Genomic DNA, 22,998 nt, shown 5'->3' on the forward strand with positions numbered 1-22,998 from the left:
AATTGCATATTTTACAAATAATAATACATTACTATATTAAACAATTCATAAACAATTAACAAATTAACAACTCATAAACATATAACAAATTAACAATTCATAAACATTTAACAAATAATGAATTAAACAAAAAATAAAATAAAATCAGAACAGTGGCAAAAGCCACTGCCCAGACCGATCAAACAAAAAAAAAAGTGAAATTTGTTTTTTTTTTTTTTTTGGAAATTAACGACGATTAAATATTAAACATGCTTAGAATATAATGTATATAACAAAATAGTAACAAAAGTTCATATTAGAAAACCTTAATCGAAGATTTTGTAGGGTTGTTTTAATCGAGTTGTACGCCTCTTTTTTCCAAAATTTGAGCTTAGAATCTTGCTCCTTGACTTAAATATACCGAGAATTTAAACTTTTCCGACTAAAATTAATAGAAAATGACGTATTTTGATGTGGGGACCACCTTGAAATCGCCTCCAATGGCGTTTTGACCAGTGGTGGAACCCGATGGGTTTTTATGTTGGGTGATATAGCGCAACATTTTACTGCGCTATAGGGGAGAGAGAAATATTATTTTACTGCGCTAAAGCAGTTAAGTGCTTTAATACTGCACTAAAGGTCTTTTGTACCAAATTTTTTTTGGGTACTTTGATTCACTTAAATTTTTATTGGGTCATTTTGATTCACTTAAATTTTTATTGGGTCATTTTGATTCCGGACTAAAAAGGGGAAGTAATAGGGTGAATATGAAATGGGGGTGTTCCCGCCAATGGAGTGACTTATTGGGTGATTTTAGGACCCATTTCCTCACTGCTTTTGCAGACAAAAAAATGGCGTCTTCATCATCCAAAACCCTAATGGATGTATTGAAGCAACCAGCAGCAAAGCGCCTAAAACGGGTATCTTCCCCCATTTCTAGCGCCTTGGAAGACCCCAAAGACGTAACATCGGAGCAAAAGCGGAGAATGGAGTTCAACAGATCACTCGCTAAGGCCAAAAGGAACCTCAAACTTTGTTCTCACAAATTAAACCCAAACGGTCTGTTAAAACAATCCTCCTTTTACTTTTATTTTTGGTTCCTTAAGTTTTTTTTTTTTTTTTTTTTTTTTTTTTTTTTTTTGAGAAGACATCTGTTGTGTGTTAGGTGAGGGGGTTGGATATGTGAAGTTACAGGAACTCTTGGTTGAGGAGACATGGTTGGAAGCACTGCCAGGGGAATTTCAGAAGCCCTATGCACAGAACTTGTGCAAATTTGTGGAAAAGGAAATTAGTGGTGGTGTCCCAATTTACCCTCCACAACATCTCATTTTTAATGCTCTTAACACTACTTCATTTGACCGGGTAAAGGCTGTCATCATTGGACAGGTATACTTTCTAGTTTTCAAGGTACCCTTAGAGATAATGATCCAAAACATACCTGAACTATCACTTTTTTGCGAGTTTCAGATCCCAACTATCAGCTCTTCCCTTTTCCTACTTGAACTATCACCATGTTTTAATACATAGATGGCGATAGTTCAGGTAGGAAAAAGGAACAACTGATAATTGGGGTGTTAAACTCGCGAAAAGTAATAATTCAGGTGTGTTTTTGACAATTATCTCTTACTAATAGTATGTTCTCAAGGAATCACGATTGGTTTTTGTATTGTAAACTTTACAACCTTACCCGAAAAGGAGACAGTAAAATATTATGCAGCATGTGCACCCGTGATAATTATTTTCTTAGTTTTTGAAATGGAACCATCTGAAAATATTAAAACCAAAGATCTGTTAATTTAAAATAAAATACAGAAGTTGCTTTGGTTCTCTTTGGTCATCTTCCTTAGTGGAGCAATCTGGTATTTATTCATCTCATATATCACCTTTAGGATTTTGGTAATGAAGCTATAATTTCGGAAATATTTTAGCCTTTGCTGGAAGCATTTTCTAGCTTACAGTAGCATGATCCTTTGTCAATGTGATATCAGGATCCGTATCATGGACCGGGTCAGGCAATGGGCCTCTCTTTCTCGGTGCCTAAAGGTGTGAAAGTCCCTTCTAGTCTGACGAACATATATAAAGAACTTAAGCAAGATTTGGGCTGTTCAATACCACTTCATGGAAATCTGGAACAATGGGCTGTACAGGTGCTTCTGAACTTCTTGGTGGAACTTGTCATCTGCGTTATATGGGTTTCATATTAAATTGTTTTTTTTTTTTTTTTAATTATCCACTGTGCTTTACGTATATCAGTTTGTTCAGGCAAAAACAATGACTTGTTACCTTTACAAGTTTCACTCTTGCATTCTTTTGACATATTTAACACAGGAAGTGCTATTGAAGCATGACTATCATTTCAACTACTATCCACTTCTGATCTCGTTCACTTTAATTCATGGAGACATATATTTGATAGTTTAGCAAGATGTGGCTGCATGGTGTTTGTGCCAATTTTGTTCACTGAACCTATATGGCCACTTATAAGTCACATCTTTACAGCTCCTAGTTATTAACAGTGTAACAAGCTACAAAGATTGCAACTTTAAATTCCAATGTCATTCAAAGACCAATGAATTGTTCTTTATCAACTGCCCATCATTTCTTGTTGTTGGGGCCAACTGTTGAGTACATGGCGATCCTGTGGTTTCTTTACATGTTAGTGTAATAGTGGTGGATCCTAACTTGGACCAAGTTGATATTTATGCAAGCTTATTTGATAGAAATGCATAACAATTTAAAATCTGTAAACTGTCAGTTTATAGTTTGATAAGTAGTTTGAAATCTGAAACTTGTCACTTTTGTACACTACTGGTGGAATACTTAGAACTAAACTGTAGCACAAAGATGTATATCATAGAAATTCTCAACTTACACCACTCCCCTGTAGCTCTGGAATTAGTAAGAGATGTTTTGGCTCACTTGCATGCTTGAAAGCATGCTTGCTTCTTGTTAAGGTAAGAAGGTTTCTACTTAGAGCATACTTAGACTACATTTATACTTAGTTTGAGCAGGAAATTAGAGTTGTTTATGATTCAATGTTAAATTTCTGTTAAATGAAACTGATCCTTCCAAATCAGCAAAAATAACTTTGTACACCTTGAATCGAAGAGCGAAAAGTATGTGTGCAACTGCTGGATGTACTCTTTATAAGTTGTGTTTGTTGAGTTCCCACATCGGTCATTTAGGGATGGGGAGATCTCTTTATATGGTCTTGGGCAATCCTCACCTAATGAGTTAGCTTTTGGGGTTGAGTTAGGCCCGTAGTCCATTTTTTTATTATGGTATCAGAGCCAGGCCCATCCCAATTCTTCTTTTACTTGATGTTGGGCCCTCATATTACATTTTCCACACTCCAGTTGTTAGGCCTGGGCGCGCGAGGGGGTGTTGATTTCCCACATCGGTCATTCAGGGATGGGATGGTCTCTTTATATGGTCTTGAGCAATCCTCACCTCATGAGCTATCTTTTGGGGTTGAGTTTTGGCCGAAGTGCATTTTTTCTTATCAGTGTTGACAACACTTTTATAGCCTCCAATTTTTTCCTCCTTTAAGTAATTGTCTGACATACACCACATTGCTTTACAGGGCGTTCTGCTTCTCAATGCTGTTCTAACAGGTAAATATTTTGTCTTCAATGGTTTTATATATTGGTCTGCACACATTCCTTTTGGATTCATTAATTCTCATATGCTTTTTTGGGCTATATTATATTGCTATAATGCTATTGCCACAGATGTGCTTGTGAAGATTAATACTAGATGAAGCAAAACTAGATACTAACTGAAATAATATCTCTCTCTCTCTCTCTACACATAAATCATTCAAAGTGTGTTTGTTTATAAAATCTGAGAATTCGATTTAGGAAAAAAAAAACGAGAAAGTCAGCATAAAGTAGGTAAAGAAGAGTGATTCAGAACCAATCTCAACGTATCTAGATGTTTGTACAAGGTTGAAATTTGAAGGCATCTGACAAGTTGCTTACTGTACCAAGGTACCTCCTGCGATGTGAAATTTGCTGTTTTTTGTAATCTTATTGTTAGACATCATATCTGTCATATTTCGGACTTTCTTTTTGCTTTACTTTTATTTCCTAATTTTTGGATTGCGTACACATGACTGAAACATAAAGATTTACAGACACGAAACCTATCATATAGAATTTGCATCCATATTGTCACGGGTTGCTTTCTAGTCTTGTCCCATGATGTTGATGGTGCTCCATAATACTGTCGGAAGTCTTTCAATGCCTTGTACTACAGAGTGCCTTGGCCTTAGCTGCACTAAACTTACAATCACTGTTGCCCCTACATTGGCCCACTTGTTAGTGGCCAATGCACAGGCAGTGCCCATGAGCATGCCCACAAGCAACGCCTGCAGTAATGTGTCTTCAGCGACCAACTACCAGTATTATACTACAAGCGAGAGAAGCTTTTAGAGAGCAGCATGCAAGGAAATCTTACTAGTAGTTGCCAACCACCTTTATTTAATGACAACCAACCACCTTTATACTTGTATAAATAGGGGTTTAGCTCATCATTTGTAATTAGACAAAGCTTAGGTCATTTTATTAGTCTACATTTCTGTCATAAAAACAGTGTGTGTATATTTCTGTTAGCAGCGATACAAACGAAATTTCCCGCATTCTCTTGCCTTCTTAGCTAATAGCTTCTTAGTTCTTGACTTAACTGAGTCAACAACTTGCTATAGGTCTATTTTGTCTATTAATACTGAGCTTAGCACTTGCCAGCAAAGCAAAACATTTTGATTGCTGCCTAGGTTAAAGTCTAGTGTACCCTAGACTTGATCTAGGCCAACTGTGCAACTTCTAATTGTTTTGCCCTTCCAGGAAAAAGTTTAAGTTCAACCATTGATCTAAACACAGAAAACAGCTTGTGGGTCGGTTTAGGCAGAATAATCAATGAAGCCAAACGCCAAGGCAAAAGAATGTGGGAAAATCTTGTTAGATTGCTGTCAATAGCAAGTACATAATTATACAGATAGGTTTCTATTTGTACATTATACAGATGTTGACATTATATGGGCAAAGCACTTACACCAGAGTTTGCTGAGAACGAAAGCCATGCATCATAGTTTGATTTCCTATCCAATTTTTCAATAGTTTGCATAGAGAATATTTGTCTCTTCTATTTCTCAATCTACCGTAATTCAGAAGTTAGTGTTGTCAGCTACATTTTGATCTTTTTAAAAGTTAAGATCTGCTGTTTGGACATTATGTGTCTCTGTCCTTTTTAAAGACGTATGGATGGTTTTAGGAGAGGTAAAGGGAGTCCGAAGAAGTATTGGGGAGAGGTGATTAGACAGGATATGGCACAGTTTCAGCTCACCGAGGACATGACCTTAGATAGGAGGTTGTGGAGGACTGAGATTAGGATAGAAGGCTAGGTGGCTTACCCTTTCATCATAGTAGTTGCAGTTTTGCTCATTTGTTTATTGTCATTTGGTTTATGCATTTGATTGCTGCTTATATTTGTTGGGCCGTTGTACTTTGATTATCTTATTTATCTATAGGAGTTAATGCTCCTTTCTCTCCGGACTGTTCTACCATGTTTTTCTCGCTTTTGGTATTCGTTGTTATCATATTGTTTTCGATATGCTTGGCCCTATCTGACCTTTTGTCTTGTTTTCCTCTCTTGAGCCGAGGGTCTTTCGGAAACAGCCGCCCTACCTTTCAAGGTGGGGGTTAGGTCTGCGTACACTCTACCCTCTCCAGACCCCACATGGTGGGATTATACTGGGCTTGTTGTTGTTGTTGTTGTCCTTTTTAAAGACGTATGGCAGGAAAAAATTTCCCTTTTCTGAAGAAGACTCCTTCATTTGTTCTCGAATGCTTTATCATGTTGCTTTTCTTTTTCAGTGAAGAGATGCAGTGATACTGCTTATTGTGTTCTACTAATCAGTAGAAATTTGAGCCTTTTCTTTTCCATGATGTACTCTCAGTTAGGCATCATCAGGCAAATTCTCATGCAAATAAAGGCTGGGAGCAATTTACAGATGCTGTCATTAAAACAATTTCTCAGAAGAAAGAAGGAGTTGTTTTCATTCTGTGGGGAAACTATGCCCAAACAAAAGCCAGGTGATTCATCACAAGGCTGCTAATACTCTATTAAGTTTTTTAGTATCTCATTGGGAATCCCGACTTTATAGTAGTTAGTCTCAAGATGATTAGTTATTTTGTGGGAATCACTTGTAACCTTTACCGTTGTTGGAATTATACCTGCAAGTTTAAATGTTCGGTGGGCGAAACTACAAGGATAGGGGGATGATCTGCAAACATTTTTGAATGTCCAGTAGTAGAGTTTTGGTTAAATTTCCTGTTTCTCTTCTTTACTTCCATCTTCAGCTTCTTGCTGGTACTTTAGGAGAGCCATTTCATTTGACTATTAGCATCTAATTATACAAAATCTCATGTGCGTTGATGTCATAAAAAAATAAAAATCATGTGCGTTGAATTCTAACTAGATTGACCTTGAAGAGAAGTTAGAAGTGGAACATGTTTATATCTATTTTCTTTCAGAAGTTTTATGACTGAAATTCTTCACTCAAGATTAGTTCTCAAAATTACATGTAGCCAAGGATTTCTTCCAGACAAAACCCATGCCCGCTAACCAGTCGTTCTCTGACTAGGCTTCGAAAAACTTTGAGATCACTGTTTGCACTTTGTATCAACCTTATTATGTGTCCTTAAAGTGATGGCATCTCGAATATGTCACTAAATATTTCTCCTGACCAGTCTTAACCCAAGTTCGTGTTTCTATATTAAACATAGCATGCCATCTATAGTGAAAGCTGCATAAGGCACTCTATGGGCAAAGCCCACCAGGATATCATTCGAACTGGTGTTCTTTTTTCAAATCATAATTTTTGAAGAGAAAAAAAAAAGCATATTTTATTTGTAAAGTAAACTATATTTTTCTTCTAACATGCTCGAAATTTTGGAAAAATAGTTGGTCATCCTTATTCTACTTGAGTTGCGCATTCTGTTTTGTTTTTGTTTTTTTTTTTTTTTTTTCTCTCTCTCTAAGAGCAACAGTGACACCATCAATACAGGATTTGGAGACCTATTTCACTCCCTATAGTACTTTCGGATTTTTTGTTTCCTTGGCTTAGAAATAAATAGCAGATGCTGCACGTTCCCTGCAGCTAGTTACGTTGACACCCCCTTTGAGTTATCCTTGATACAACTTTATATGTTACGTATTGATTTTCCATTTTTCTGAAAAGGTTAAAGTTTACGATTTAGGTAATTGCTTCGGATGTCTAATGAAAGATTCCATGCATGATTTTTTATTTCTATAAAAAGATCAAATTTAACTGTAAAAAATACTGGGAATGAAATTGGGCTGTTCAACTCTTTGATATTGATTTGAAATTGTGCAGACGAGGTTCAAACGGTAACTATTCCTTTTCCCTCCTAATTAACCTTTTTGTTTTACAGGTTAGTTGATGAAACAAAGCACTATGTTCTCAAATCAGCACACCCTTCTGGTTTGTCTGCAAACAGAGGCTTCTTTGGATGTCGGTGTGTTCCCTTGACAAGACTCATTTCAACTGAAATCTCTCTTAATCATTTCATGCTTTATAAATCAGAGTGCTGTAGTTATGTTATATGAGTTCAGTTGTTATGTTGCATTAAATATTTATTTTCTAAACCTTTTTTCGCTATTTACTTTTATGGATTGTATTATATAATAATAAATACGCTCATGTAAGGGGAGGCTTGCACAACATGACTCATGCATTTGAGCAACCAATCAGCCTTTTTTATTTGTTTCAAGAGCCTGGTTTCCTCTGAAGTCACAAGTTCTCTGCTCTCCCAACCGCAAAAAGAATAAAAGGGAACTATTATAACAATTAACTTTGAAAACTAGGTTATTTCCATGGTGAACCATGAATGCGTCTGCATCGTGATTGCCTTCTCCCGTTTCCTCTTTCTAATTTGTTTTTTCTTTGTTGAGCAAGAAAAATTTTCTGGATCAGCTTATGATCTGAAATCTTCCTGTGTAAGATGATCATTGTTTTCTTGGTCTTGTTTAGGGGTGTCAAAATTAGCCCATGAAAACATGACCCGTCCATTTATTAGCTCAGCCTATTTCAACCCATCAAAAATTGGGCTGATATGTAGTCCGAATTGACCCATGAAAATCTTGTCAAAGTATATTGAAAAAGACATAATTTATTTGATATGTTATAGATAGCCATAATACAGAAAAAATAGGTTTTTTTAGGTACTATAATATTATAAAACAAGTGAAAAAATTGAAACTTAGTAAGAATTGATCGGGTTGGGTTATGTCCCGCTTTTTAGCCCGTTTCAGGCCACGTAACTTCTGGGCCGCCCATTTATTGACTCAGCCCATTTTGACCGGCCCAAATTCAGCCCAACCCGCTCATTTGACACCTCTAGAGCCCGTTTGGATTGGCTTATAAGTTGGCTTATAAGCTGTTAGTCTTGTTTGCATGGGGCAGGCAGCTCACTTGACCCAGAAATAGTAGTGTGATTGGATGAAATTTCTTTTGCTAAAATGCAGAGGGAAATAGTGTCACAGTGGTCAACATCCAGCCATTTACTCATGCCTGAGGAGATGCCACCTTCTAACATAAAATTTCTGCAGTTTTTAATAATGACTGTTCTCTGTTTACATTTTGAGTTTTCATGCTTGAATTGACTAGAAAGCTAGTGTCGAACTGGTTTTCTACTTTTCTTGCCTTCAACTGGTGATTCCTTCTGCAGGCATTTTTCACAGACAAACCAACTTTTGGAAAAGATGGGAATACCTCCCATTGAATGGCAACTATAAGCTGCTTGTCAACCATCAATTTTGGAATGCTAGTGCCGCCGGGATTTGCCATTAAGAAGTGATTCTTCTAGGTATGTAGAAGTCGTTGCTTTACCAGGTCCACTTAGAATAATTATTGTCTGATATCTTCACGTACATAGTAGCTATGGCTGGCAACTGCTTGTTCGCAATCCAGCTTTTTGGCAGTGGATAATTTCTTGAGAACTGCAGCATGGTAGCTCATTAATGTAGTTAATTACTCTTTTTTCTCGTTTTGGATGAAGTAGCTAACTACTTTCATAAATCATCTCTCATTTAGTGCATGCTTTTGGTTTGCATCTGTTAAGCAATCTATTCAGAGAATGATGATCTTGTGTCTTTTCCCAAAAAATAATGATCCTGTGAATCGGAATAACAATTTTGAAATACTTCCAAGAGGTATCTAATATCATGGAGAATGGTCATTGAAGATGTTATAAAGGGAGTGCTGCTTCTATTTTTGTAAAGTTTATCCATAAGTTGAACAATAGAAGCTTTAATAACTAAGTTCAACATGGTGTTAGTAGTCACTGATTTTAGTGATCTGCACGAGTCACTTAACGCACATCCAGACATTTTATTTTGGATATAGTGATAAAATCATTTTGGGTTTCAGGACGTATAAATTGATGAAAGTTCTCAAAACAATTATATAAAAGTGATTACAATCTAAACTAATTTTGTTTAATTTTCAAGGACTTCTTCTGTTTTTATAGGATTCATTCTTCTGCATCTGCTGCCTTATTAGGCTACTAAAACTTGCTGACTACTGAACAAAGAAAAATAATTCATTGATGCATCCTTCATTGCAGGAAGGTCCATCTTGGAAGTCTTGCGGTAAATGGAAATTTGGATATTGTTTTGCTGCTTGTTCCTATTTTTCCATTCTCCTGTCTAGGATTTTACTTAGCTTCCTGTTATTTTGTTATACTATGTCGGGGGCATGTATATATACTACTGCTTTCTAGTTATTGAAACGCTCTATCTCTAGTTATTAAAAAGTTGAACTAAATCGTGTTTTCTGATTCTATCGTGGTAATTAATTTGATTTTTACTGTAATGGGTCCACTTATACTCCTTTCCAACTCCTCGATCCTTGTTATTCATAAAATTGAAAGGGGGTGCGACTTGCTTTAATGTACAATAAATCAATTTGAACCTTTTGTTTTCTTTTTATATTTATATTTGTATCTGAATTCACAACCAAATAGAGCAGAGCCTTTAACACAGCCCATGGACGGCTCTAACAATGGCGTCTATTACTACATGCTTGAGCAACCAAATAAGAACCTTTTACTTCTTATTTTTTGGGTTTATAATATGTTCTTCATGTAGTCGCTTAAATAAAGAAAAAATATATGCGTATACGATGTTTACTAGGAATTCAACCGTGGTATTAAGTGATAGATTACAGTGAGAATGTGTAATAATTAATTATGATTTGATGATGCCAATAGATGTATGAGTATTTCATGTATTATTGGTTTGATGTAAACATCGGGTCAGAAGTAATTTTTACTTTTTATTGAAGCAACCCTTCTTTCTTACTCTTTTGAGTAAGCATTTTGAAATTTCCTTTTAACATCTACTTCAAGGAGCTAAACCTGCTCTATCATTGAACTAGGTTATTCCTTCCGGGCAACCTGCGGTTGTCGGAATATTACAGAAGGATTTAAAGAGGGCATAACTTATTTAATTGCGTTCAATTAGACTTACACGATAGCATAACATAGCAAAGCCATCATTGCTTTCTCCAAGGGTTATGAATTGTGCTATCAGTATTATTGTAGATTCTAGGACAAAAATATCCGTAAATCCGTTAAAGCTTTGAATTTGCCAAAATGAGGTTCAGTAATGAATCAACTTTTTTTAATTACTAAATAGATTGGAAATGGTATGCAACTATTTTTAATTAGTTATTCTTATTGTAAAAAACAAGATTAATTTATATTATTCAAAACTTAGAACAACTCAGAGCCAAATATCCAAATACCATATGAAAAAAATAAAAAAAGGTGGAAAGTTGAACTAAAAGTCCATCATTTGTTGCAAGGTACACACTGACAATTCCGAGATCCTTAATTACGTATTGAAGAAGTCTATAAAGTTGGGAACGAAGCTTTGTGGTAATCTCCTATTTACTTCTTCTCCTCCAGAGTCCTCAGCTAATAATCTTTGACCCCACAAAGTAAGAAAAAAAAAAAAAAAAAACAAGAAAGAAGAAGAAGAAATTCCAATCTCGATATGGAAAAGCTTGAGAGTCTGAGCATTTAGTTAGTCAATATCTGTCATTGTTACCCTCATTAATCAGTTTGGGCACATTTCAATTATTTTATTGAATTTCATGAGTACGTGTTACTTTCCAGTAACTCTTTCTACCAAAATTTAGATAGATAAAAAGAAACTACTTAATGTTTCGAGTTATGTCACTTCATTGACCAATAAGTCACACTCTTGGTCATTTGTTAAGTATTTCTTAAAAAAAAAAAAAAAAAACTTGTTTTCTCCTTTAGTTTCTATTTCACTTACAGTTTCATTTACTGAACGGTTAATTTGGAAGCTGCTTATTAGTAAAAGGAGAAACAACTTGATGACTATAGAGACCAAGGCATACCCAAAATTTTACGCAATTATGTCAGAAGAGCCAACCACACTCTGACAACAATTTGGTCAGAAAAACAATACATTCAGTATCATTGAGTAACAACGTTCTCCATCATTATCACGGTTGACATAAGTCACCTAATAACCCCAGACTATTCTGTCAAGGACCCCATCTATAAGCAAAACAAGAAATTTCAATTGAACTCTGGAAATTCCTTTAATATAACAACACCAATACAAGATTCAAATCAAATAAAAATATAAAAGAATAGAAACCAATGGAAGCCATAAGTATGCATTTATTCTTGCCTTCCATATTTTCTGTTTTTTGATTCTGTCGAGTGCTCTAGATACCATACCTGCAGATCAGTCTTTAACAGATGGAAACACAATTATTTCATCAGGTGGAAAGTTCGAGTTGGGATTTTTCTCACCTGGTACATCCGGGAACCGGTACATAGGAATATGGTTCAACAAAGTTACTGTACATACAGTGGTATGGGTTGCTAATAGAGACAGTCCACTCAATGGTACAGATGGTATGCTAAATTTTACAAGACAAGGAATTCTTACTCTTCAAAATGGTTCTGGCCGAATCATTTGGTCCTCTAATGCCACTAGATATATGCAAAATCCAATAGTTCTCAACTTCTGGATTCAGGCAATCTTGTTGTTGGAGATGCAGCTGAGGATTATCTGTGGCAGAGTTTTGACTATCCCAGTGACACGGCTTTACCTGGAATGAAGCTTGGGGTCGATCTGAAGGCTGGTTATGGTCATTTCCTCAGGTCATGGAAGATCAGGAATGACCCCTCAAAGGGTGAGTTTAGTTGGGTAATTGATCCTCATGGATTACCACAACCATTTGTCATGAACGGTTCCATTGAATACTGCAGGGATGCACCATGGAATGGTCGAGGCTGAATACTGCAGGGATGCACCATGGAATGGTCGAGGCTTAGCTATTGTCCCATCTAAGCTGCCAAGTCCTGGTTATAACTATACATATGTATCAGACCGCGAGAAACTATCCTTCATGTATCAGCTCAAAGACAGCTCTATCTTTGCAATGATAGTGATGCAACTAAATGGGGTTCTACAGCTTTCAATATGGAATAATCAAACACAAAATTGGGATGGAATTGTTAGGGCACCAGTAGATAACTGTGACATTTATGGCCAGTGTCATGCGTATGGTTTGTGCAACAGCGGCAACTCTCCAATCTGCAGATGTTTGGATAAATTTGAACCCAAAGATCCAACAGAATGGGCAAGGGGAAATTGGTCAGGCGGCTGTGTTAGAAAGACAACATTGAATTGCCAAAAGGAAGTTAAATTCTTGAAGCATTCAGGCACCAAGTGGCCAGACACTCGTTTTTCCTGGTACAGTAAAGGAGTGACTCTCAATGCAAGCGAAGAATTGTGCTTGAGAAACTGTTCTTGTGTAGCGTATGCAAATCCAGACATAACAGGAACAAATGAAGGCTCCTTGCTTTGGTTTGATGATCTGGTCGACATCAGGGAGTTCGGGGCTAGTGGACAAGATATCTATATAAAGTTGGACTTTTCCGAGTTAGGTACTAGTCTGTTTCTTTACTTATGCATTTAAGGCTGTCAAGGATGCTACATTAGATTTTGAGTATTCTAGACCAAATTAAATGTCATCGAATGAGCAAGTTGAGGTTTTTCTACGTTATTTGCAAAAAAGGAAAAACATTTTCCTACTTATGAAACTCAGATGAATTTATTTTGATCCTCAGAGAACTCCAGTACAGGGAAAGTAAAGAAACTGAGAATCAGCTTGCCTCTGGCAGCATTTGGTCTGCTCTGAACACTAAGCTTAATCGTGTACATAAGGCAAAAGCAACATTTTAGCAAAGGTAAACCAGAGGTTTTGCTGCTTTTGAATTAGTGGTGCCTTTTTTCTTGAGCCACGATTGGTAAATCTCATAATTTCTCTCTTTACATCCAATTAAGCCCTTATTTTGACAGGAAGAGGAATAAGAAGCTCTGAAATATTCTGCACTTACGAAAGCCAAGCTGAAGAACTAGATTTACCATTGTTTGATTTTGAAACTATATCTGATGCTACCAATATAACTTTTCACTGAGCAACAAGCTTGGAGAGGGTGGTTTCGGACCTGTTTACAAGGTAACCATGTTAACAGCAGCTTTTTCTGTTTTATCCAAATTAACAGCCTAAAAAGCAATTTCTGAACCTTTAAAAGGAAAACACAAGTTTCGGTAAGAAAATTTATCTCCCATTCTCCAATTTCAACTAAACGGCAGTGTCATGAAAATTTAATTCCGCTTTAAACAAACTTCCCAAAAAAGCGTCAAGCTCTAGTTTATTATTTGTCAGTAAAATATGATTTTTCAACTAATTGCCTGAGGATATCTAGGGTGTGCTGAAAGATGGACAAGAAATTGCAGTAAAGAGACTTTCAAGATACTCAGCGCAAGGAACTGATGAGTTCAAGAATGAGGTTATCTTCATTGCCAAACTCCAGCATCGGAATCTTGTGAAGCTTCTTGGTTGCTGTATTCAAGCAGAAGAAAAAATGTTGATTTATGAGTACATGCCTAAGTGCTTCCATATTATTAATGGAATTGCTCGAGGACTTCTCTATCTTCATCAAGACTCAATATTGCGGATAATACACAGAGATCTTAAACCTAGCAATGTTTTGCTAGACATTGATATGAACCCGAAGATATCTGACTTTGGCATGGCAAGAAGTCTCAGAGGAAAGAGATGGGGGCCATGACAACAAGAGTGGTTGGGACATAGTAAGGATCTCTAAACGTGTGAACTATTTGTAGTCCGCTAAAAAGCTACTTACTTTGTTTGTTTGACATTATCCTGCAGTGGCTACATGTCTCCGGAGTATGCAGCAGAAGGAAAATTTTAAGTGAAGTCAGATGTATTTAGCTTTGGAGTTCTAGTAATGGAGATTGTAAGTGGGAAGAGAAATAGAGGGTTCTTGCATCCAGACAATCACCATAATCTTCTAACCATAATCTTCTAGGACACGTAGGAGCTCTTCTTGTCTATCTTATAAGGTGCAAAATTCATGTTAGCAAAACTTGCAGCATCTAACTGCATGATATCAAATGTTCAGGTGTGGATCCTAGTCAAAGAAGGCAGGGTTTTGCAGCTAATAGATACACAACCAAGGCAGTCATGCAATCTGTCTGAAGTTCAAAGATCAGTCCATGTAGGTCTATTATGTGTGCAGCAGCGTCCAGAAGATAGGCCGAGTATGGCATCAGTTGTGATGATGCTGGGTAGTGATGTTGCGCTGCCCTTGCCTAAAGAGCCAGGCTTTGTCAATGGACGAAGCAGATTCACTGAAGCTGACAGTTCATCTAGCAAGCATGGCGAAACTCCTGTCAATGAATTAAGCATCACACAGTTGGATGCCAGATAGGAGAAAAAATTTCAGGTCATTGGTGTTTTCTCAAGTAAGCTATATTTACTTAATTGTTCCCGTCACATAGCTCAACAACTACTGATTGTTCAACTAAATAGTTTCACTTCCAGAATCTGTGCATTGGTATTCAACATGACTAATTGGCACTTAATTTGTTGCATATGACTGGAAGTAATCCTGAACTCTACCTGAGCTAGATACATGGGGAAGTTGAGCTAAGTGATTTGGTAGTCGTTATGGCTTAAAATATGAGGAATCTATTCAATTATGCATCATGAGCGTTAAACAGTATCTGCTAAGAACCTTCATATTATGGAGATAACATCCAACAGCAATTGTACTCCTATGTCCCGCATTGTTAGTCCTGCTGGGCACAAAGTTTAAGAAAATTGGTCAAACATTAACAATTTCTCTCTTTTTCAGTCAATCATTCAGTCAGAGGAAAAAATCCGTATATTTTTATTCAATGTTCTCATAGACTTGTCAGACTATGAAATCTATGCATCAATCAGTTCTAATCCTAGACCTTCTAATATTAGTACCTAATGGTAAAAGAGAGATTATATTGTATTTTGAACCAAAGGCTGTAGCCTAATGGTGAATGAAGTGGGTTGATAGCCATGAGGTCTAAGGTTCAAATCTCAGTGAAGGCAAAACCACTAGTTATTTTTTTCCATCTATGCAAGCCTTGATGGATAAAGTTATCTAGTGTTAGCGAAAGGTAGTAGGTGGCCCCTGGAATTAGTCGAGGTGCGCGCAAACCGGCCCGAATAACACAGTTATTAAAGAGAAGATTATATTGAAACCATTAAACTAAGGTCTGAATGGAAAGTGAAACATGGATATGTGAACACTATTTCTTCCAAGTTGCACCCAGTGGTCTAGCCTAACAATTAATAAAGTGGACAAAAACTACTGGAGACCAGTGTCCAAATTCTTTTTAATGATTAAGATGTTCGAATCAGAATATTTATCTGATTGTTAAGATATTATCTCTAAATTAGAGCACTGGATAATTAAGTTTGTTTTCTAGCTTCTAGATATGTATATAATTTATTTTTATTTAAAAGCTAATACATAATAACTAAAATAATTATTAAATATTATGTATTAGAGATGAAAGTTTTCAGAGAATGCAAAGCTTACGTTATTCACAGAACTGTACAAAGACTTATACTAGAACAAAAAGATCAGAAAAAGACTAATCAATCCCTAATTCACAGGAGATCCTTAAATCAAGGGATTTCCTCTTAACTATTTTCCTAGAATAACTCCTAATATCTTTTCCTAAAATACATGAAATCACATATTTACGGAGCGATTATAATCAAATCTGCCACCATTCACAGAGAGCGGTGTGATTAAATCACACCATTCGACACTCGCCCTCAAGTTGGCATGTACATGTCGAACATGCCTAACTTGCCGACAAAGGTCTCAAAGGTAGTTCGAAAAGACCTTTTGTGAAAGTATCTCGCAACTTGTTCTTTTGTTGGTACAAAAGGGATACACACACTTCCATCTTCAATCTTCTCTTTAATGAAGTGTCGTCCACTTCAACATGCTTTGTTCGTCATGTTGAATCGGATTATGAGCATTGCTTATGGCGGCCTTATTGTCACAATACAACTTCATTGCGTACTCAGGACTTCTTAGTTCTTGCAATAATCTCGAGCCATAACATTTCATAAATTCCATGTGCCATGGATCGATACTCAGCCTCAGCGCCACTTCAAGCCACCACGTTTTGCTTCTTACTTCTCCAAGTCACTAAATTTCCCTAGACAAATGTGCAATATCCAGACGTAGACCTTCTATCCATAGATGAACCAACCCAGTCCGCATCCGTATAAGCCTCACCACTTCTTTGCTCATTCTTTCCGAAGGAAAAAACCTTTCCCAGGGGAACTCTTTAGATACCTTAGGATTCGATAAACAGCTTCTCGGTGTTCTTCCAGCGGAGGATTGTCACGACCCAACCCCGCAGGCCGTGACTGGCGCCCGAGTTGGGCACCCGAGCATACCTATCCAATCGAATCACATACAAATAGCATATACGGCCATAAATACTATATGCCGTCTCAATCTATATCAAACTGTTGTAAACACATTTCAGCATTTATACATATATCAAAAGCCGACAAGGCTATCAAATGGCACAACGGCCCCAAAACATATACAAAGTGCATGCCGACAAGGCTGCCATAGCTAATAAGATCATACAAACACACCTGAACGGAAGTAGGCACACACACCCACAAATACGTCTACAGACCTCTAAACGGACCAACAAAAACATAGGGCGGGACAGGGCCCCGCCGTACCCCTGAGCAAATATATATATACATATCGAACAAAATATATATACCAAAAGTGTATGCTCCGAAATGAGAAGAGCACTCCAAACGGCAGAAGAGGGTGTCCTAGACTGGTGGATCACCAAACTGTGCGTATGTACCACGGCGGCATGAAACGCGACCCGAAGAAAGGGGGTCGATTTAAATATGTACCGAGTATGCAAAGCATTAAAACAAATCCGAGACATAAACAAAATAGTGGTACGTAAAGTAAGTACAAATCCACTATATCGAATGTTTAATTTTCAAAAATATAAGTCATGCATGGGGTGTAAGAATATGGTCGCTCGCTCCGTCAATGGCGCCATAACACAAGATAACACCGTAAAGTTTCAAATCTCCATATTCCCGTCTCATACCATAACACAAGATAACGCCATACACACCATAACATCATATATAAGTGGAACCCGACCTCTTTGGCGAGTAGCTCGCCGAACCATAAACACAAGATAACTCCGGAGTATATCAAAGTGCGCACGACAATGTAATCGGCCCGGGACTCGGCGAAAGAGATAACAGAATGCACGAGTAGAGTCGTGAGTAGTCATATGCATAAAATCATTACCATGAACTCAAACATAAGTAAAATGGTCATACTTGAAAATCGGAATAATAGTCATAACAAGTTCTCTCAAAAGTTTTCCGAATTACATAAAAGAAAGTCGCGGGACCCACGAACGGGTATTGACCCGAGTCGGGCCCGCCTATGGAAAGCATACTCATTATACATCATGCAAACTCCTATAAAAATATTGGAGCAATCCGAGCCTTTATGCAAAAGATATGGCATTCAAAAATTATGGAATTCTCTAAACGAACTTTTTGTGCAACATTTGGAAAACGATTATTTCGAAGACATAATGGTTCATATTCTTATCAAATCATGCATAGGAGTGCCAAGAATTATATAAGGATCATATCATGCTCGGATTTCGAGTTTGGAATTCCCTTAAGGCTCTAATCTAGCCTATGTAAAACTAAGGCATGCCAAAAGAAGGAAGGTTGCTTTACATACCTCGTACGCACCCCAAGATAGCCAATCTAAAGTCCATCCCAATCTACGCCTCGGCTCCCCAAGGTCTACAAATACGCCAACGAATACCAAACATTAGCTAAGGGCACTTAAGCCATGCATTCCAACTATTTATTAAATTCTACAGAAAATTCGGCAACATTTCCCCTGTAAATAGGCCATCCCGAGAATTTAACTCGCTCAAAATCAACAACAACAACCACAATAACCAGCCTGGCAACATCGATAATCAATTCGAAAGGCAAAGTAATAATAGTAACTCTCTTTTACATCATTTAAAAACTTTGCAAATATTCGTTTCGACGGCTTACATTCAAGCCACAATATAGCTCATACATTCAATTACCAACCCAACTCTTTACCAACAATATTCAAAGACATTCTAAACAATTCACATAACATTCCCAACGATCCAATAATTTTTCCCACTTTGGCCGAAAACCCCCAAAACCGTCAGCCCCTATGCCACACTTCTCAATTTCAATTCATGATTTGTACCAACAATCCACAATATAACGATACAATTCTCATAAATATACCCATTTCCTCAAACACACAATAAGCCTCAAATCAGCCCACACAATCTCAACATCAATCTTAAGTCATTAAATGCTCATTTCCAACTAGAATTCATAACGACAACAATTAAAAATGCTAAGCGATATTAGTGCAATCTTAAGATACATTGGGAGCTATATACACCACATACCCACATATATACATATATTGATGATTCTTAGCCCTCCTACATCCTACAACAATTTAACATGATACAAGAATTAATTCATCAATTCCATTTTCAACACCCATTTACACGGCTAGCTCCTCAAGCACACAACCCACTTCCAACATACAATATTTCATGATTTTTATCCGTATTAACATACTACAATATGCATACAACATTTATAACTCATAAAACAAGAGAAATTCTCACCTTTCCTCTTCAACTCCACAATGGATTAGGGTTTGGAATCCACAAAATTGATGGCTTGATCGCTCCAACAACGCTTCCACGTTACTTAGGGACCTCTAATTAGTGGGTTTGTACCAAAGAATTAATTTTGGGGTGGCTTGAAATGGACTTGGCTTTTCTTCCTCTTGGCCGTGAGCTTCTTGATGAAGCTCTTCAATTTGGGGCTTTATTTTGCTATGTGAAAATGAAGAAAGATGACTTCAAGTCATCTTTTAAGTCCCACTTAATATCTCTCTTTGCTTATGGCCCACACAATGGCATTTTTGCACAACATTTCTAATTACAATTTTATGAATTGTGGTCCCAATTTTCCTAAGTGCTCAATACCAACAATTTCATATATATAACTTATGTCTTAAAAAAATAAAATCAAGGGTCAAAAGTCCCGACTTCAAATCCCGAAATGGTCTTGGACCAAAATTATTATAGTTAATCCGGGTTGCCCCAACGTATAAAAATACGGGATCTAACAAGGATGCATGAATTGACTGACTAGACTCACAGCAACGGCGATATTAGGTCTAGTATGAGACAAGTAAATCAACTTGCCTACCAATCTCTGATATTGGCCCATATAAGTCAATTTTCCTTCCTTTGCAAACTTTACATTTGGGTCAATTGGAGTTTCAACTGGTATACAACCACTTACCACTCATTCCTGTTTCTTTTAACAGATACTTCCTTTGTGACACTATAATTCCTTTCTTTGATTGTGCAACCTCAATGCCTTGAAAATAGTTTAGCTGGCCTAAGTCCTTTATCTCAAATTCTGAGGCAAGACATTCATTTAAACTTTTTATTTCAACCACATCATCTCCTGTGAGGATGATATCATCGATATACACTATACGAACTGTTGTTTTTCCTTCTAGTGAATGTCGAGTAAACAGTGTATGATCTTCTTGTCCTTGCACATACCCTTGCTTCTTTATGAATTGAGTAAATCTTTCGAACCAAGCCCGTGGAGACTGTTTGAGGCCGTAAAGAGATTTTCTAAGTCTACATATCTTTGACTTGTACTTCTCTTCAAAACCTGGTGGGGGGTCCATATAGACTTCTTCCTTTAATTTTCCATTCAAGAAAGCATTCTTCACATCCAACAATTGAAGAGACCAAAAAAGATTTACCGCGATTTTCAAGAGACTCTAATTGAGTTTAACTTAGCTACTGGAGCAAACGTCTCGACATAGTCAATGCCATATGTTTGCGTAAATCCCTTTGCTGCTAGGCGGGCCTTATACCTCTCCAAGGACCCATCTGATTTGAATTTGGGGGTGAACACCCATTTGCAGCATATTGGTTTTTTTTCTTTTTGGTAGATCCACCAACTCCCATGTCTCATTTTTTCAAGAGCTCGCATTTCCTCCAAAATATCCTCCTTCCACTTGGGAACTCGTAGAGCATCTTGCATATTGTTTGGAATCTCCACACTAGAAAGTTGTGAAGTAAAGGCTGAATAACTAGGAGACAACTTTTTATAGGACACAAACATAGAAATAGGATATTCAGAGGGATTTCTAACACCTTTGAGTTTTGCAATAGGAAGATCCAGATCTGAGAAGGAATTAGAATTAGACTGGTGGAAGATTACCTTGAATTCCAGTAAGGTCTTGCGGAACTGACTTTTGATAGTGTTGAGAATTTTCGATCTTTTTGCCTTGAGTTAGGTTCCTTCTCGAATACGCCTATATTTCTTTTGTTTGTTGTCTGTTTCCATTTTTATTTTTGTCATTTGAAGGCTCTATAGGTTCAATATCAGAGTTCTTATCATTTAAGTCACTTGGATCCCTATCATCTCTCGAATCACTGTCCTTTTCATCTCTTAGATCACACTTATTCATATCATCTCCTATATCCCTCACATTAGCATTTATTGTAAAGTCTAGCTCCTTATTTGAAGGCTTTACAGGTTCAATATCAAAGTTCTTATCATTTAAGTCACTTGCGTCCCTATCATCTCTCGAATCACTGTCCTTTTCATCTCTTAGATCACACTTATTCGTATCTTCTTCTATATCCCTCACATTAGCATTTATTGTAAAGTCTAGCTCCTTATTTGTCTGATGTCTAGTTTTCTCAATATCCCAAAAAGACGAATCTTCACCTACATGATACTCCCCCTGAAGATGAGTAGTAAAACAGAGTTGGGACTCAAAGAAAGTTATCGTGACAATTATCCTTCTAGCATGTGGATCATAACACTTATATCCCATTTGACTTGGAGCATATCCTACAAAAACACACTTCTTAGCTCGCGGTTCAAGTTTACTACGATTATGAGGATGAATATGAACAAATGTTGTACACCCAAAAACCTTCAAAGGGTAGATCTGTCGTTAGTCTGGAACTAGGGAAACTTAGTCTAGAACTGGGAAAACTCTTTCTGAAAAACATTAAAAGGTGTTCTAAATTTGAGAGGTCGGGATGGCATCCTATTAATAAGGTAAGTAGCAGTCAAGAAAGCCTCTCCCCAAAGGGACTGTGGAGCTTTACTAGTAAACATTAAAGCCCTCATTACCTCTAAAAAGGTGCCTATTCTTACTTTCTGCGATGCCATTTTGTTGAGGTGTATCCGCACAAGAGCTTTGGTGTACTACCCCATTTTTTTTTGAAAAAACTTCCTAATTGTTCATTAAAAATTCACGACCATTATCACTTCAGAAAGTCTTGATTTTTTTCATTAAACTGTGTTTCTACCATGACATAGAAAGTTTCGAACACATTTTTTTACCTCCGTTTTGTCCTTCAATAAATAAACCCAACTCAGTCTAGTATGATCGTCAATAAAAGTTACAAACCATCACTATCCAGACTTTGTTGAAAGCCTAGATGATCCCCAAACATCACTATGAATCATCGTAAAAGGCTTTGAAGCCTGATACTTTTGAGAGAGAAAAAAGATCGGTGATGCTTAGCCATTTCACAGAATTCACATTGGAAAAAAGACGGATTTTTATTTCTAAATTGTTGAGGTAACAAATTTCTTAAATAATAAAACTAGGATGTCCAAGCTTAAAGTGCCAAAGCATGACTTTATTCAAAATAGAAGTAGAGTTCAAACAAATAGGATTCAGTTGTAGTGAGTTGTTCCCATTCTCAAGAAAATAAAGACCTCCGTATTCTCCAAAGACTACCAATTGTCTTCCCCGAGACCTTGTCCCGAAATTCACATAAATCGCAGTAAAAAATAGCACGACAATTAAGAGAACGGGTTAATTTACTTGTAAACCGTATTTCAAGAAAGTTTTGGAACATGAAAGATATCGTGAAGTGCGAGAGATGGTGATAGTTTAACAGTTCCTTTTCCAACAATTGCAGAGAATGAACCATCAGCTATCTTGATTTTATTATTCCCTGCACAAGAAGTGTAAGTAGAGAAAAAATGGGAATTTTCTGTCATGTGATCACTAGCTCCTGAATCTATCATCCAAATATTTATTTGGTTGGATTTGGCACTAGAAAAATGGATGGTACAATACCTATTTCAGTAAAAAAAAAAAACAAGAAGGATTAGAAGTATTTAGTGCACTAGGACGAAATTGTGGAGATTGAAGGAGTTTGTGCAGAATTTCCAGTTGTTCCTTTATGAATGGAGATGTTTCTGGAGAAGATTGCTGCCCCTGATCTAAATAAGTTTGGAGAGCCTGACCATGTTGATATTGAGAGCCACGATTATAAACTCCTTTCTTCTTCCAGTTTGGTAGTTTCCCATGAATCTTCCAACATGTTTCACGAGTGTGCTAGTGTTTTTTGCAATGATCGTACCATGGCTTTTTC

General features: G+C 36.9%; 1 protein-coding gene and 1 pseudogene across 3 annotated transcripts; both read left to right on the forward strand.

Annotated features, from left to right (window-relative positions):
- The first annotated feature begins 751 nt into the window (after positions 1 to 751).
- LOC132033498 (uracil-DNA glycosylase, mitochondrial) lies at positions 752 to 9,983 on the forward strand. Of its 3 annotated transcripts, none has more exons than XM_059423493.1 (8): positions 752 to 1,038; positions 1,145 to 1,365; positions 1,968 to 2,126; positions 3,563 to 3,593; positions 5,936 to 6,071; positions 7,434 to 7,517; positions 8,730 to 8,871; positions 9,627 to 9,983. In XM_059423493.1, the coding sequence occupies exons 1-7, from the start codon at positions 831 to 833 to the stop codon at positions 8,794 to 8,796; spliced, it is 906 nt and encodes a 301-aa protein (XP_059279476.1). In that variant the 5' UTR covers positions 752 to 830; the 3' UTR covers positions 8,797 to 8,871; positions 9,627 to 9,983. The 3 variants fall into 3 exon arrangements, with proteins under 3 accessions (XP_059279476.1, XP_059279485.1, XP_059279468.1); XM_059423502.1 differs by having other exon boundaries at positions 8,730 to 8,867; positions 9,531 to 9,983; XM_059423485.1 differs by having other exon boundaries at positions 753 to 1,038; positions 8,730 to 8,867.
- A 672-nt stretch (positions 9,984 to 10,655) lies between these two features.
- Positions 10,656 to 14,448, forward strand: LOC132047404 (G-type lectin S-receptor-like serine/threonine-protein kinase At4g27290; annotated as a pseudogene).
- The last annotated feature ends 8,550 nt before the right edge of the window (positions 14,449 to 22,998 follow it).

This window comes from Lycium ferocissimum, chromosome 2 (assembly GCF_029784015.1).
Source record: "Lycium ferocissimum isolate CSIRO_LF1 chromosome 2, AGI_CSIRO_Lferr_CH_V1, whole genome shotgun sequence".
Classification (NCBI taxonomy): Eukaryota; Viridiplantae; Streptophyta; class Magnoliopsida; order Solanales; family Solanaceae; genus Lycium; species Lycium ferocissimum.